Source organism: Triticum aestivum, chromosome 6D (assembly GCF_018294505.1).
Source record: "Triticum aestivum cultivar Chinese Spring chromosome 6D, IWGSC CS RefSeq v2.1, whole genome shotgun sequence".
NCBI lineage: Eukaryota > Viridiplantae > Streptophyta > Magnoliopsida > Poales > Poaceae > Triticum > Triticum aestivum.
In genome coordinates, this window is record NC_057811.1 from 106170993 (window position 1) to 106187773 (window position 16781).

The window sequence follows — 16781 nt, forward strand, 5'->3', positions numbered from 1 at the left end:
ATAAATAGGAGTGTCTGAAAGAATTGATGGTTTTGAAAACATCAAGATTCCTGCAGCCTAAGATATATTGACCACTGTTTCCCTATTAAAGCTTTCGAATCAGGAGATGTTATTCTTGCGAAACAATGAGCTCAGATGTTCAATTTGCAGTTTGGATCAGCATGTTGAACTTCGTATCCTATGTTGACTCAAACAACGACAAACTAGCTTACAGGGAGGAATCGCAGCAGAAATGTTGAAGATGCCAATGCTGAAATCAGAATAAACAATGTTTCATGTGGTCAACTTTGAAATGAAATGTTAGTCCTGGACCATGCAACAACATGATCTTCACTGAGACCTAGTCCAGGACTCCCAGGTCTCAATAATGAAGATCAGGCACAATCGTACCTGAATGCATATCTATAATTCAGGAAAAGAGCACACAGCTGCAGATCACCCCATCCATTGGAATGTTTGCCTAGCTAACTTCCTGTTCTTCACAAAACCATGTGCACATTACATGAAGACCACAGCACAAAAAAGGTGCACACATCAGGTCCATAATAAAGCCAGATCAGCGACAAAAGGGTAACCTAGCTATGCATCAAGTATTGAGATAACTATACCAGATGTAAAGGTTATGACTCAATAGAGGGCACCCCAAAAGGTAGTCCCTATCTGAACTCTGAAATGGCTAGTTCATATACATTTCTCTAACAGTTGAAGGCTGTTACAAGCATGTACATAGATACCAACAGCCATCATCAGATTAATATATTCTTCTATTATAAAGAAACTACAGTCGAAACAAACATTCTGATTTTAGTCTTGCCCGGAACATATATGAACCAATGATTCTGTCCCTGCCAATTGAGATGGTCTAGGGGAAGAGAAAATCATTGGTGTGTATATATATCCCTGCCAAGGTGATCCATTACAGCCATCAGATTATTTATACTGCACAGATATTGAGCCTATTTATGCAACCTATACATACCAATGATTCTGTCCCTGTCAATCTCAATCCCATATGTCAGATACGCACCTTGTATAGTTCAGCTGCTCAATTCAACAAGTAAAATCGCAATACAATTCTAATAAGGAAAAATCTACGTACTAGGTTGGAGGGTTGGCTTTCAAATTGCATTAAAATGGGCCCCAATTCATTAGTATCTTCCCATAAAACTGTTCTTCTCACTTATAAGAAGAAAAAAGACATGGCTAATTCTCCTCTAGATTCATATATCCACATCAAGCTAGTAGCAATCATAGTTCAGTTTTAGAGAGATAGAAAGCATAGTTCTTGCTGAACCCTTTTCTTGCACATTATGGATGTGCTAACGCTAGAACTAACATTAAAGCTGAATATATGTCCATGTTCCCTAGCAAACAAAAACATTGGAGGATACTGATCACCTGTGCAAATAGTCCGCCCCAGCAAAATTGTCCCTAATTCGTCGCGTGTTTCCCTTTTTTACGCCCGATGAACACAAAAAAACAGAGCATTTGAGGAACTCGTCCACCAGCTGCTAATCCACCACGTCTGCGAAGTCCATGTCGATGAGGAACTCGTCCACCTGCTGCCGCTCAGCCGGCGTCAGGTCAGCGTCAGTCCTGAGATCGTCGAGCGCCGGGCCTGGGATGATGCTGTCCGAGCGGACGTTGCAGGCCGGCAGCTCCGAGAAGTCACTGAGGAGGTCCACGGACGACCCATCCCAGCCATCAGCAGCGGCCGCCGTGGGTTGTTGCTCGAAGTTGGTCTTGGCCGCGGCCGCCGTGGGTTTTTGATCGAAGTTGGTCCTGGCCGCGGCGCCGTACATCCCGACGGCCGCCGCATCGTACGCTCCGGCGGCCTCCTCGGCGGTGTCGAACCTTCCGACGGTCACCACCTTTCGCCTCCCCGAGTCCCATAGGCCCGCAAAGTACTTTCCGTTCGGCTGCCGGGACACGCCGACGAACTCGGTCCGGGCGTCAGGCCTGGGCGCCGCCGGCTTCTTCTTCTTCTTTGCCGCCGCCCGGCCGGCCGACCCGTAGACGCCGTCCTGCTCGTAGTTCGTCACGGCCCGCGCGCCGTGCAGCCTGACGGCCGCCTCGTCGTACCCCTGGCGGCCTCCTCGGCGGTGTCGAAGGTGCCGAGCCACCGCTTTTGCCCCTTGGAGTGCTCGATCCGCGCCCCGTAGTTGCCGGCAGGTGTCCGGGACACGCCGCGGAACTCGGTCCGAGCCTCCGGCCGCGGCGGCGCCTTCTTCTTCGCCGCCCACCCCGCGCCGTACGCTCTGGCGGCCCCCTCGGAGGTGCTCCCCTTCCTCCTCCCACCCGCAGCTTCCGCGGCCCCGTCGCGCTCCACCGCCACCACATCCACGCCGCCCGGCAGGCCTTGTTCATGGACGCTCTCCGCCGTCGCCACCATCATCACACTGGACTGGACCGGAGTGGGCACGCCACCGCAGCAAGAGGCGGAAATGCGCGAGCTTTTCGGGGGTTTTGAGGGACAGCTGGCGTAGAGGTTCTGTTCGTGATTCGTGCAGCCTGCAAGATTTCGTGTTGCAGTTACTCTACACTGTACTGGCGGCCAGCACAGCTGTCAGGTTAGGTTAGGTTAGGCTGGAAAGGAAAAGAAAAACTGTTGTTAATTTTTAGTAGTTCTTTTTTTCGGAATGGTTACCTTGAGGGCTTTCTTGAATTGCAAGAATTCGAGGGAAAATGCATGATTAGGATATCAATGTAATATGAATTTTCACATAATTTGAAAATGAAAAGGCTAAAATTTGATGTTAGTTTTTAACTACGGGAAAGTTTTTCATGGCACGAGGACGGCAATGTTTCTGGCAAAAAATGAACTGAAGCGGATCTGCAATACTCGCCAATTGAACTTGCCATCCTCGGCGAACATAACTTGGCATAAAAAATGTTCGATTTGCCATGCCTAGAAATCTAACATTCAGTGACTATCCGGGTCCTTGAAAAAAACACGGAAATATTATGAGAGGCAGGTGTCTTTATTATGTTACACAGGAAATAAACACATGAATTTTGAGCTCATGTTGAGATTACTATAAAATTGAGGGCACATGAATGGATTCCGTAGAAATTTGGTGAACCTATTCCTTTGATCCAAATGTTTTCTTAGAAAATATTCTTATGGATTGGAATTCTGCAAAATCTATGTGAAATTCCTTCAACTCAAAGAGGCCCTGAATTGTGGACAAGGCGTCTGACCCTGATTTTGGTTCATCGTCACTACGGCTAGTGTTCCTCCGCTTGATGAACAACACAGTTTCTTAATAGAATCTAGTTGTCTACTTTTTTTTTCTTAGTGGTGATGGTCGATGTCCACCTCCAGCCAAGGGTGAGCATCTAGGTGGAGGTGGTAACGACATGGGCCAACGATGAGGGCAGCGGGGGCCTTCACAAGCACGAATGGAGGCGGATAAAAATAATGACGTGGCATGGTGATGATGGTGAATGTGAGAGTTTTGAGTTCGTGGTGCATGGCTTTTGGTTGAGGTGGGGGTAACGATGTCGGAGAATATAACCGTTATCTACCCCACACACACTAGATTGGATGAATGATTGGGAAGGACAATGGTGGATGGTTGGGTCAATGTGAATCGGTGAGGCAACACCGTAGTGACATTGGTCGTGCATAGAGAGAGTTATCTATTTGTACATAAAAATGGCTGGAGAAGGAAGAAACATGACGACGATCTTTTTTGCGATGAACGAGGTTGTATTAATTAAGGAATGATGTTACACTCGTTTTCATAGATTTTACATAAAATCATCCGCCCATATCCTAACTAGACCACCATGTGTTGGGAGCAAGGTCCCATCCGAGCCATGAAGTGTGCAGCTTCATTCACCGATCTTCGGGCATGGACATTGCAATGCCGTCGGATCCCATGCAGAAAGGCTCTTCGTCTCCTCCACTATGCCAGCCAACAAAGACTATCAAAAACATGATGGCGGTTTGATATAGCATCGGCGGTCAAAAACCCGATGTTGAGCTTGAAAAAGGCACATGAGCTATAGGGCAAATATTTAGCTATGTGAAAACTCATATTTCATAGTATTGTGGAAACTCATATTAAAAGAAGTGTGTTCTTCTTTTGGGATCTAAATAATCTCAACCGTTCATCAACAGCAAATTCTAAACTATCTAGTTACAGAAACACATTTCCTTACAAATAAACCCTAATGCTAAAATTATAAACTATGTAGTGAGAGACACATTCATTAACTTTGTAGGGAAGGTGAGACACACATAATCATTTTGCATCCCAAACTACCCCGAGTAAACAAGATTTACATGGTCAATTTGCTAATTTTAGCATTTCTTTATCAGACAACACATTTTTTTCACGGTAAAAATGAGTTTTATTTGAAAATTATAGTTACAACCGTCAGACAAGAGATCATCAAATACGAAGGAGTTTTACAAGGCAAGTACGGTCCAATGACTGCATACAACTCACACAAGGCCTTATTACTCTCGCGGTGCTATATTTAATACAGCTATGACTTGCCAAACATATTATGGTTCTTATGAAGTTTTTGTGGAATAAACTGCAACTCAACCATGAAAGCTGGTTGCCCATAAGTAGATCGAACCAAGAACTCGACATTCTCAACTAATAAAAGCGCCCTTTATCGGAAAAATAGTGGCCTATTGCAAACAGCTGCGTTGGAGTTCAAAATCATTTCTTTCAGCACTACTATCATGGTGTAAATCAAGTGGCGGATGAGTTAGAGCATCTCCAACAGGCTCAAAAACTGCTCCGCACGCTAAAATTCGGGTTTTTTGGGATTTGTGATTCCAGATTTTATTAGTAGATCCTCTTTTTGGAACCTATGGTTTCAGATTTTAGTTCTCATTCACTCGTATGTCTATTATTTGAAAAATAAAGTCTTTTACCCATCAAAAATGAAAACATTGCCATTTATTATGGCAGTTTCTGTACCAATGCACATCGAGTAGGTGATTCTACCAAGTGCAGATTATTATTTCTTAAAAAAGAAAAACAAGTGCAGATTATTGTTGCCCTTTGCGTGCGCGTTATGATTTGTTCCAAATCGGATATTGTTTAGAGAGAGGAGCATACATGAGTGTTTGACAAAAAACTACCACCATTGAAGTTCGTGTCCCATAGAACTATCACTTTTAAAAAAAGTGACTGATAACTACCAAAAAATTAGAATCTCGTGACTAAAAACTACCACTTTCGGAAAATGGCCAATTTAAAAGATTTAAATGTGTTTATGACATGTGAGGCCCGTCTGTCAGGGCTGACGTGGCGGGAAAGTCAACTCCGTTTATTTTGACCATTAAGCTGACTGTTATGACAGGTGGGCCCCGCATCAACCTCTTCTTCCTCATCCTCTCTTTCTTTTTGGCATTTCCTCGAACACCTTCCGTGCATGGGAGAAAAGCAGGAGAGTTTCACCATTGCGCCCGGCGTGGAGGCAGCTGAGGCCACTGGCAAGTGCGGCTGCTGGACACGGCGGATCCCGAGCATCTCCGCGGGCCGCCGGCAAGAAGGGCTGCCTTCAGAACTTCACGGCCAGCAAAGGCGAGCAGCAGCGAAGGTCACAACAATTAGCAACAACAGGGGCACACATGGGGACAAGCAGTAGCAGCAGCTGTGGCCACGCATAGCCGCGGCCACACACGGCAACGAACAGCAGTAGAGGCCACGTACAGCCACGAGCAGCAGCTGCTGCCCCTACCCTGATGTTCCCCAGCGGCCCTACTGCCACGAGAAGCAGCCGTGGCGGCGGCGCACGAGCACGCCGCGGTGGCTACGCGGGCAGCAGATGCGGCGACGGCAGGGGAGCGGGCGTTGTCGGGCAGCGGAGCATCACCACGGCCAGACGCTGTACCGGCACGGCAGGGCGCCTCGTGTGCCCGGGAAGAAGGCGGCCGAGGAGCTCGCGGCCGCCGTCTCGCGCCTGCTCCGGCGCTGCCTCCGTCATCGTCGACTTCGGCAGCCTCTAGGTGTGCGACATGGACGACAACAGCGCTCACCTACGAGGTGTTTGTTGAAATGCCTAAGAGAGATATACGATGAGGAAGAAGAAGATAGATACTGACGTGTGGGGCCCACCTGTCATAACGGTCAACTTAACGGTAAAAAATAAACGAAGTTGACTTTCCCGTCACGTCAGCCCTGACAGACGGCCCCGCATGTCATAAACACATTTAAATCTTCTAAACTGGCCATTTTTCGAAAGTGGTAGTTTTTAGTCACGAGATTCTAATTTTTTATAGTTATCAGTCACTTTTTTAAAAATGGTACTCCCTCCATCGCATAATATAAGAATGTTTTTTATACTAGTGTAGTGTCAAAAACGTTCTTATATCATGGGGCGTAGGAAGTAGTTCTATGAGAGCGCGAACCTCAATTGTGCTAGTTTTCTGTCAAACACTCAGCATACATAGTCCTACAAGCAGGTGTCTCAGGCCAAGTCTTCACCTGAAACTATCGATTATTTGCAGATCATTCAACATGGTATCTGCTTACTGATAATCACCACAGGACGGTCGTAGATGCTCATTCAGCCATGAACACGTCGCGGAACGCCTGCATCTTCCCCGCGGCAATCGACACTGAAGCCTGCACCGAGCCGGCCTCCCTCCCGGCGACGAGCACCATCTCGCCGTCGTGGTTCATGGACGCCAGCTCCACCCTCGCCGGCCTCCCGAACCCGAAGTCCGGCCCGTACGCGGGGAACCACGGCGACCCTACTAGGACGACCTTGCGGCCGGGCGGGATGGCCGTGAACTTGGTCCACCAACGGGCGCGGTCGCGGAGCGGGTCGCGCTTCACCTCCGCGACGGCCTCCCTGACAGCCAGGAGCGCGCGGGCGGGCCCGTCCGGCCCCGCGAGCACCGACCCGCACAGTGAGGCCATGCAGAGCGCGACGCAGTTGCCGGCGTAGGCGTCCGGCGCCGGGGGCGACATGTAGGCGCGGCAGTCCGCGAGGAAGGCGGCGAACACCGGTGCGTCGTCGGCGAAGCCGCTGGCGCGCGCGATGGACACCCACCCGTGCGCCGCCAGGGCGGCGAAGGTGGACGGCGCCGTGCCGATGTTCGCCGCGGACGCAAGCCTCTGCTTGAGACGCTGCACCGCGGGCGCGGCGAAGGTGAAGGTTCGCCGGCTGAGGCGACGCCGGCCGTCGAGCGCGGGATCTTGCCTCGGAGCAATCTGCGTTTGGTTCGGTGACCGTCAGTGACATGGATTGGAAACTTTGATTTGCCAATCTGTGGAGACAGTGACACCGAGCGCTCACCGTGGGCAAGTTCGGGGCGATTTGCCGCAAGAACAGCCCGGCGAGCTCTTCGTCGCCGTGGAACCGCACCAGCCTCCGGTCATGCAGCGGAGCCGACCCGGCGGGCACCCGGCCAACCTCAACACCGGCCGCTGCCGCCGCCCACATCTCCAAGAACCGCCAAATGCCGCGGCCGTCCGCCGCCGTATGGTGCACGGCCACCCCCAGTGCCACGCCACCGCCGCCACCGACGAACTCCGTCACCTGCTTACCCGCGCAATCCGCATAAGAAAAGACAACCCCGGATAACTTACACGTGTGAGGTGTGATGTGACGCGTACCTGCGCGGCCATCACGGGCGCCGGGAGCTGGTTCCGGCGGGTGTCCGGGACAAGCTGTCCGAGAGCGTCCTGGTCGTGTTCTGCCGCCTCCTCGACGAGCCGCTCGAAATCGAGGTCCGCCTCGGCCTCGACGAACGTGACGCCTCCGCAGGAGCCGCCCTCCCACTCGTCCGGGAGGACGATCGAAAGAGCGCGCGAGTCCGGCGAGTATGTGAGTGCGCCGGCGAAGGGGTGGAAGGCTGGGAGCACTTGCGCGAGGGAGGACCTGAGGGTGCCGGCGACGTCAGAGAACGGGACGCCTGGCAGGGAGCGGAAGAGGAAGACGCGGCGGACTGGGGGCAGCGCCACCCAGAACGCGTCGAACGGGGACAGCGGGACGAGCCGGCCGGGCTCCGGGAGCTCCGTGCCGCCGGCGAGTGGGAGTGGGACGGCGGTGGTGCTCCTTGTGCGCACCATGGGCGGCATGTTTCCCGATCTGTTCCTTGGCATCACAGCTTCCTCTTCTGGCATAACCGCATAATAAAATCGCCGGAAGCGGCAGGGGAAGCTGTCTGCTTGCGCGCTTCCGCGGCGCGCGCTTGTCAGCATGGCCGACCCAGCGGCAGTCTACAAGACTCGTGTCCGATTTCAACGTTTCTTCATCTGATATTTTTTTCTGAAAAAAAACTGATTTTTAAAATCTTTTTCATGATTTTTTTTTCTCGTTTCCTTTTTATGTTTCGTATATATCTTTTTCTGTTCATTTTGCCTTTTTTCTTTTCTTCTTTTCTTAAGGACAATTTCCATATATAGGAACATATTTTTGGAAAACCTGAACTTTTTATATATCCATGAAAAATTGTCTTGTATATGTTATTTTTTAAATAATTCTATATTTCTTTGATCAAATAAATTTTCTTGACATACAAGAATATATTTTAAAATAGATTAACATTTTATTTACATTTTGCAAGCATTTTTTAACATACATGAACACCTTTTAAAATACATGAATTTTTTTTCCAAGTATAACAATATTTTTATTAATGCACGAATATTTTATGTTCTATATGTGGGTTTTTATAGCACAAGACACTTTTATTGAGACTTTTATATATAACAAATAATGTATTGAGAATTATATAAGAATGTTTTGTTTGCGTGAAATGTACTGTGGAGCTAGACAAACACTAGCCCATATATGATCGTTGCAGGCGAGCATGTCAGTTGCAACAACGAGGTGTACGTTACTTCTATGCCACATCGATCAGCACTGGTCTTGTTTGTTTGAGCTATGACCATGAGGTAGTTGCGGGGAAAAAGTTGTTGTGCTAAGAGCAACTCTACTAGAGTCATTATATCCATCCGATCATCATAATAATTGTTATTATCATGATTTTGGCAAAAAATGCCACTAGTAGAGTCACTATACTTGACAATATCATCATAATTTAGGAAACACCCTTCATATATGGCTTTCCAGTCTTCATATATGATGACTCACGACTGTGTTTCGGAGCACACTTCATATGGCTATTGCATATAAATCACATGTGGCACGCAGAAAACTTCAGATAGCCCCACATGCAATGGTAGGGAGGTTCCGGAAAATAATGATTTCTCATTGATGAGTAGGTCTCATTATTGTGGACACATCAAATATGAAGACTATGAGTTTGCACATAAGCCCAGCAGGCTCCATATATATACGGAGCATGCTTGATATGGCGGATGACAATAAAAAATATGACGACTTTGCTACAGTTGCTCTACTAATCATTTACGATGACAGTTATTTGCTTAGCAATAGAGATGTAGAGTGGTCGTGAGATAACTAAAAGCAACTATATGAATCAAACCACAATTTTTATTATTCGGCTAGCCTTTTTCTTTTCCTTCTTGCAAGGTGACTAGGCAATGTCTTCCTTCCCTCGATTTTCATTGGTGAGTCCGTAGATTGCCTCCTTTCTGGTTGCCACTTCGATGTCCCGTGTCAATGAGGGGAATCTTGGTGCCTCAACAACGGTTATATAGGGTTTTAGTAGGGGGGGGGGTCAAGCAGATGACAACACTTCATATTTGAGTCGGTCTTTCAGTCTTCGGTCCTTCTCGATTTCGTCTGTCAGGATAGGATGGATTAGACAGATCTCCGGCATAGATTCCTACCGACTCATCGAGGCGATGAGGTTAGGTTTTCTCATTGTGCATACACAACGACGAGATTTGATGTCAGATTTTTCATATCGATTCAAGAGTTTAACGACGATGACTGCGGCTATGGGACGCTGGTCCTAGGGGGCACGTGCACACTCTCATCCACAAGGTCAGCTCTGCTTTGGTATGAGAACAACAATAATGAAGCGTCGATGAATCGCTTTGTCAGTGGCACGGTCGTTCGATGGTTCAGAGAGACTTTAATATAATTTTATTATGTTTGGGGTGCTAGGTATCGTGAATCTTTATTTCGTCGCCGATCCATATTAATTCTTGGTGAGTAATAGATTTGTGTTTTTCCCAAAAAATTTAAATTGTGATTATTTGTTTTTTAGTCTAAATTTTAATTATTTGTTGGAAAGCAACTCCGAAGTTTTTTTTTTTGAGAAATAGCAACTCCGGTGCATATGTCGTTTGATTGGGCCTCTTCTGTGTTTTTTTGTGTGTAAAGCTGCTGTAGAAGCCCAACACAGAGCCTTACCGAACTTCCTGCTGGGCTGCTATGATGATGTAGATGATGTAGGGGAACCCCGCCCCACGGCCCATCTTGCCTCCCTCCCCGCCTCCAGCCGCCCATGATTTCCCCGGCGGGCGAAGCCGGGCCGTGGGGAGACGACGCCAGGATCTTCAGCGCGGGGCTTGAGTCCCTATGGTCGCTCCTATTCGGCACCCCGGAGGAGATGGAGCCCATGTGGTTGCCGCCCAGGGGACTCGACGTTGGCGCCGAGTCCGCCTCCGCGGTGACGGGGGCCAAAGGGGCTCGTCGCCGGCGACGATCTAGGCGCCATCCCCACCCACTGCGGCGCCGGCCTTGGCGGAGTTCGACCCCGCCGCGCCCCATTCCTCGGGAGGCGCCCCAGAGGTGAGGCCGCTCGACCCCGTCGATGATTTTCTAGCTATGCCAGAATCCCCGTCTACCGCGTTGTCTGTAGGCGTGCCGGAGAAGCTCTAGTTCGTCCACGGTTCCGCGCCGGTACCGCAGTCTCCGCCGTTCCCACCGGCAGCAAATTAGAACAGAGTGCACCGGCGTGCACCCTTGATTCTATTTCTATGCCGTTGCCTCCCATACCTTCCATAAATGATGTAGATCTGGTGGCAAAGGATGGTTCTGAGGCTTGCTCTCCTTCAGAGAAAATGCCCACAGCATCCATGTCTGCTGTTGATCTGAACGCGGCCGGGTGCGGTGCCTCAGGTGCCATCAGTACGAATGCCACATCATTTCGGGATCACAGAGGGCTGCAATGACCACGCGCGGTGGCGGCAAAACCCACACCGTAGGAACCGGAAGAAGACTCATGTACAGCATCCATGGCCATTTTATCTGTGGATTCAGAGCTAGGAAGAAGCAGTGAAGGAAGCAACCTCAGTAGGATAGCATGAGTTGGCCGGTCGCTACGATTGAAACCCTGGCCAGTAAACTCAGTAGGAATTGGAATCGAGAAAATCAGTTGAGCACCCAAATGCCAAATGTTCCATGATCAATCCCTCAAAAATAGAAACGCGTTACATAATTAAAGCCTCCGGGCCCTTTTGATGCACAAAGGCATGGGCAACAAAGTTCGGCCAGCCTCATCGTGCTGCAGGACCGGCGGCCACCGTTGAGGCCCTGCTAGAGTTAGGCCCCATCCTGAGCGCTGCACTGCTCTGGGCGACATCAGAGGCGGGCTGGTCGGTGGTGGCGTACATAATAGAACTTGAGCTGGGATCATCGCTGGTGCTAGCGGTGTTGACGATGCCATTCATGTCGCCACTGACGCTGGTGTAGACGGTGCCGCGGCTCTCCTCAAGTTCAAGGCACTCCAGCAACTGCGCCATCACGCGGGTCATCGTCGGTCGCTTCGTGGGAGTTTGCGTCATGCACTCGAGCGCAAGGTCGGCGACCTTCCACATGCCGTTGACATCATAGTTGCCTTGCATGCGTGCATCCACCACGCCCTCGATGTCCCCAGATGAAAGGCGCTGCTGCACCCACTTGACAATATGAATGGGTTGCGCCTGCGGGATTTGCACGAATGGAGGCTTCCCCGTGATCACCTCCAGCAACACGACACCAAAGCTGTACACGTCGCTCTTTTCAGTGAGCTCTAGGACTGTTGCGTACCTGCAGTGCATATTTACACATATGTGATGGATTTGTGTTATAGTCGTCTCAGTCGCATCACTAGAATTATACTGAATTCTCAAGAACTTAATGCAAGGAGACATACTCGGGGGCAAGGTAGCCTGGTGTGCCAACCACCCTGGCTGTGGATACATGGGTATCACCATCCTGATTGAAAGCCTTCATCAAGCCAAAATCAGCAACCTTAGCTTTTAGATTTGCATCCAGTAGGATGTTTGACGTCTTCACATCCCGGTGTATGAAAGGCGGGCTACATGCCTTGTGCAGATACTCGAGCCCTGCATGCACATCATACCATTGAGTGCATTGACATTGGCTACTCCACATGTGCTAGCATGCAAATTCCCAGAGATCAAAACCAACAAATGATGGGAGAACATAATCCAAGCCAGAAGAATGTATTACCTTGCGCGGACTCCAGTACAATATGGAGCCTCTGTCTCCAGGTTAAACATCCATCATCGTGATCTCTCCCTGCAGAACATGGTGAGTTTTAGCATCGGGGAGCTCGAAAATGGAGATTCCAAATGCTCCTAGAGTTGAAATGACCTCTGAGTTTATGTTGGAGGTCTCCTTCGGACATATACTCATATACAAGGGCCAGGTACTCCCCATCCTTGCAATAGCCAATCAGGCTGACTAGATTCCTGTGATGAATCCCTGTTAAGTTTTGTGCCTGAGCCAGAAGAAAACAGATTAATTAGACACCGTCCAAACGAATCTAGGTGACTATTTACATACTCGATCATGCATTACCTCTGTCAAGAACTCTTTTACACCCTGATTGGAAGATTGAGACCGCAGCTTGACTGCAACTTGAGTACCATCCTCCAAGAAGCCATCATATACGAGGCCAAACCCTCCTTCCCCAAGCACTCGCCGGAAGTTGGATGTTACCACCTTCAGTTCCGTGTATGTGAATCGACGATTGCGCGATTGCACGTCACTTTCCTCATTATGTACATTTGCCGGTTCTTCATATGGCAATTAAGAACAAAACAAGTGTTACCCACTGTGGCATCATCACCACTGCTTGCAGTTACAGATGGACACAGGTAGAACAGTAGTTGTGCTAATGCCAAGTGTTTCTTAGGCTCACCTTGTTTTCTTCTTATTACGAAAAAGAGTAGTAGTACCACTAGTACTACTACAACCACGGATGCCACTACAACAACAGCAATGTAGCCGGTGGTTTTAGAGTTTCGGTTCGCTTGCATAGGCTGGCAAGAACTGCTGTTGCTGCAAAGGTTTGGACTGTGGTCATATCTATCAAAAAGAGGAAGCGATTAGCATGGCGTGGGAATAAAATAAATGGCGGCAGAGGCGTATCTGATTGATTCACCTTAGAGTTAGGTTGCCATCTTGAATTCGTATCAGAAGGCCGAACGGAATCGTTCCACTAAGCTTGTTGCCTGTCAAATCTCTGAAGGAACCAAACAGTTTTGACATCGGAAGAAAAGTGTTGTAAGTATCAACAATTGAAAGGACATGTATAATTTTACCTTTTTAGAGTCGTTTTTTGGTTAAAAAAAACCTAAGGGATTATTCTTACATTTTGATATGGAGATAATAGATACCAAAGTTAACATGATTCAGAAGTACTTACAGTAGCACGAGAGAGGGTAGTTGTGAAAGACCATCAGGAATTGATCCAGTCAAGTTATTATGTGACAAATCCCTAACACATATGCCAGCATACGTAATAGTGAGCTGTACTGCCAAAATTCATTTTGAAAATGGATTAAAAAAAAGTACTTACAGGTACTGGATAGCTTTGAGATTGGCAAAGTGTGATGATATATCACCACTCAAACCGCCAAATGACATGTTTCTGTAGAAATGCACAGTAGTTCAGACAGCACATTTTATGCTCAACTCTCATTGTGTGACAGATTAACCCCTTACGCCTGCCAGAAAACATATTCAGACTTACACGCTTGTGATTCTCTGAGGTCTGGAGATGGGATAGCTGCAGTTCAGCCCATCCCACACTAGGTTCTTTGGGGCGCATGGGTCACCCACCCAGTTCTTGATCAACTGGTACTTAGCCTTGATTGCAGTGATGGCAGATACTATATTTTCAGTAACACAAGGGGGAAAAACAGCGCAAGTTAGTCAGCCCATGTGCATCTATGTATATTAAGAAAATTCCAGAGTCAGTATTCACCATCCTGAGCGTCGGTCCCAACCCCGGCGGTGGAAATAGGGGTGAAAAGCTCTGCGGCGTTGATGAATGGCGGTAGTATTGTGGAGTTGATCTCCATGATCGGTCGCAGTGTCGTGGCGTTGGCGGCTCCTAGTATGACGAGGTTCTCCTTGGGGCTGATGAACGGGGCGGGTCGTCCGGTAGTCCTGGAGACGACGGTGGTGACAAGGTAATCAAAGTCGCCTATGGGCCACGAAGCAGAGGAGTTGGGCCGCTTGAGGCTGATGAGGAACAGGCGCCGCTTGAGGCTGATGAGGAACAGGCGCCGCTCCTGCTTGCTGTCCACGGTCTCCAGCTCCGCCAAATAGAAGACAGGCAGGAGCCTGCAATGGGTATGTGCAAATTACTACTCAAATGCAAGATCTTGGCTGAAACTGAAGTCGCAATTCATACTATGCTGTAAAGTACTGCTAATATGAAAGGATTTTGGCTGGATCATGTGCGCACCCAGGCATGGGGTAGACGTGGTTGGGCTCGGCGTCCCAGGGGAACCACATGACGTTCCTGGTGGTGTTGCTCGGCCGGACGGCAGTCTGCATCACCACCCAGGGCACGTCGTAGAGCGGCTTGCGATCCTCCACCTCCATGGCCACCCTGGACGACGTCAAGATGGTAGTCCACTGGTCCTCCGGGTTGGTGTACGGGGTCCACGCACGGTCGTACGTGTCGTTCGGGTACCTGATCAGATCGGCGGCGCCGAAGTTGTGCCGGCCGAGGAGCACCAGCCCCTGCGTCGCGTTCGCCTGCGGGTACAGCGTGTCCTTGAGCGGCCTCAGCTCCAGCGACGAGATGAAGGGCGTCCCGGAGCGCGTGTTCACCAGGCAGACCTGCACGGAGTCGTCCGGGACGACGGCGATGACCTCCGCGACGTGCACCGCGTCGGGCCTCGAGATGTTCACCGTCTTCCAGAAGTTGACGCCGAGGTAGAGGTCGAAGATGGGAGGCTTGTTGAGACCGTCGTAGTCGCCGTACATGAAGGTGGCCCGGACCAGGTACTTGGACGTCCCCGCCACGAAGGACGGGAGGGTGTAGCAGCCGCGCCGCCCCGGTGGCCCGGGGAAGCTGCGGAGGCTGAGCACCTGCCGGTGGCTTCTCCAGTGGGACTGGTCGATGTACTCGGCCGAGACGTTGTAGTTGGAGCCGGCGTCGATGAGGCCGGCGTCCGAGGTGTAGGCCAGCTCGGTGGCATCGTCCACGTAGCTGCTCTGCTCCGAGAGGCCGCAGTCGATGCTGATGACATCTGAGAGCATGGACATGATGCTTGAGCCTTTGCCTGCCTGCATGCGAGTTGAATTAGCATAACGTACGAGATGTTGGAGCTCAATACCAGTGCTGTCGGGCGCGCTCTGGCAACGAACACGAGGGACGCCTCCGGCCACGCAGAGCAGGAGCAGCAACCACGGGGCCGCCATTGCTCTCGGCGATGATCGCTCCAGTTCACGGCGACAACGTGCAGGTGCAGAGAGCCAGAGATGCTACAACCTGTGCAGCCAGCGCTTAGAGGGGCTAGCTAACTTGGACAAAAGGTACATGTTCGGCGACATATAAGTAGAGCCTTCACCCAGAGTCATGCAATGCAGCCAAAGGCGCTTGGGATGAGCGGTTAGCCATCTCAAGATCAAAGAGTCATGCAACCAAGATACTTGCACGTACATGTGATAAACCTTATCATTTGACACGCAGCTATATATCTATTCACCTCAAGTCAACTGCAAGGCAACGAGCTCATCCAATAGCTAGCTTGCAGGTACACCTCCAGATTATTGGCGTCAAGGTCAACGTTGCGCAAGAACAGAACAGTAAGCAGATTGGTCCATGATTAGCGGGGTATAGAGTAGAGAAACACGTAATGTAATGCTCAAGACAAACCGGCCAACCAGGGCAGCCAGCCACCCTGGCTTAGGTTGACTCGTTGCTGGGCCAACTAGCCGTTCATCACACCGTACCAGGTATACTCTATTTCCTCCCAACCAAAGCAACTCATGAAGCACACAAGTCTAAAAATAATTATCTATGTATGTTTCTCTCTGGAGGGCGGTGACCAACTGCGGCCGCGGTAGCGGAGATCAACAGCGGCAATAGTGGTGGTGTGGCGGAGGCAGTTTTGTGACGCGGACTGGTTACTCGGTTGCCCGGCACCGGCAGTGGATCTGGATTCCGGCGGCATGGCGGGTCTTTACTGACCTTGTACGAGGAGTCCCCTGGCTTTTGATGGCTTGAGCTGGCCATCTTCTGTCAGCACGAGGTGCTTCGGTCATATCTTGCTGTGTGAACTATGCGTGATTTATGATGTTGTTGCTGTTGAATATCTGTCCAACTATCTTAACTGATGTGTTGTCGTTGGCCATATCTTGCTGCTGATTCTGGGCTATTGATCATGTGTTGTTGTTGGTCTTAAATCATGTGGGTTTTTCCTGTGAAGTGCTCTGTGATCAAGTTTTGATCATTTTCTAAATTCATATAAACCTGCGATGTTCCGGCACTGTCTTGTAATTTAAATTGTTGTTGTAAGACCCCACTGATGCATTGTCATTTAAGTACCAAAATAAAAAATATACAATTAAACAAATCACAAGATCAAACTGATGCTTCTCATTTCCTTTGCAAAATGTGCGCGACATCAAAGGTTCACTACCAAGAACAACTCACAGCAAATTCTACTCAACTT

The 16781-nt window shown here is 49.5% G+C and overlaps 2 protein-coding genes and 1 long non-coding RNA gene across 3 annotated transcripts; 1 reads left to right on the plus strand and 2 right to left on the minus strand.

Annotated features, from left to right (window-relative positions):
• Positions 1 to 6380: 6380 nt before the first annotated feature.
• LOC123141247 (phenolic glucoside malonyltransferase 1) lies at positions 6381 to 8186 on the minus strand. Its single transcript, XM_044560439.1, has 3 exons — positions 7593 to 8186; positions 7273 to 7515; positions 6381 to 7187 (listed from the first exon to the last, which is right to left on the minus strand). The coding sequence occupies exons 1-3, from the start codon at positions 8178 to 8180 to the stop codon at positions 6534 to 6536; spliced, it is 1485 nt and encodes a 494-aa protein (XP_044416374.1). The 5' UTR covers positions 8181 to 8186; the 3' UTR covers positions 6381 to 6533.
• A 2151-nt stretch (positions 8187 to 10337) lies between these two features.
• Positions 10338 to 16512, plus strand: LOC123143894 (uncharacterized). The gene is made up of 3 exons (XR_006471119.1): positions 10338 to 10647; positions 15861 to 16062; positions 16147 to 16512. It is a non-coding gene; the product is annotated as an uncharacterized lncRNA (long non-coding RNA).
• Positions 11135 to 15590, minus strand: LOC123143893 (probable LRR receptor-like serine/threonine-protein kinase At1g51820). The gene is made up of 12 exons (XM_044562889.1): positions 14561 to 15590; positions 14075 to 14436; positions 13841 to 13979; positions 13667 to 13738; positions 13514 to 13585; positions 13250 to 13330; positions 13007 to 13173; positions 12664 to 12881; positions 12457 to 12583; positions 12313 to 12381; positions 11993 to 12185; positions 11135 to 11886 (listed from the first exon to the last, which is right to left on the minus strand). Exons 1-12 carry the CDS (start codon positions 15523 to 15525, stop codon positions 11355 to 11357), a joined length of 2997 nt encoding a protein of 998 aa, XP_044418824.1. The 5' UTR covers positions 15526 to 15590; the 3' UTR covers positions 11135 to 11354.
• Positions 16513 to 16781: the final 269 nt, after the last annotated feature.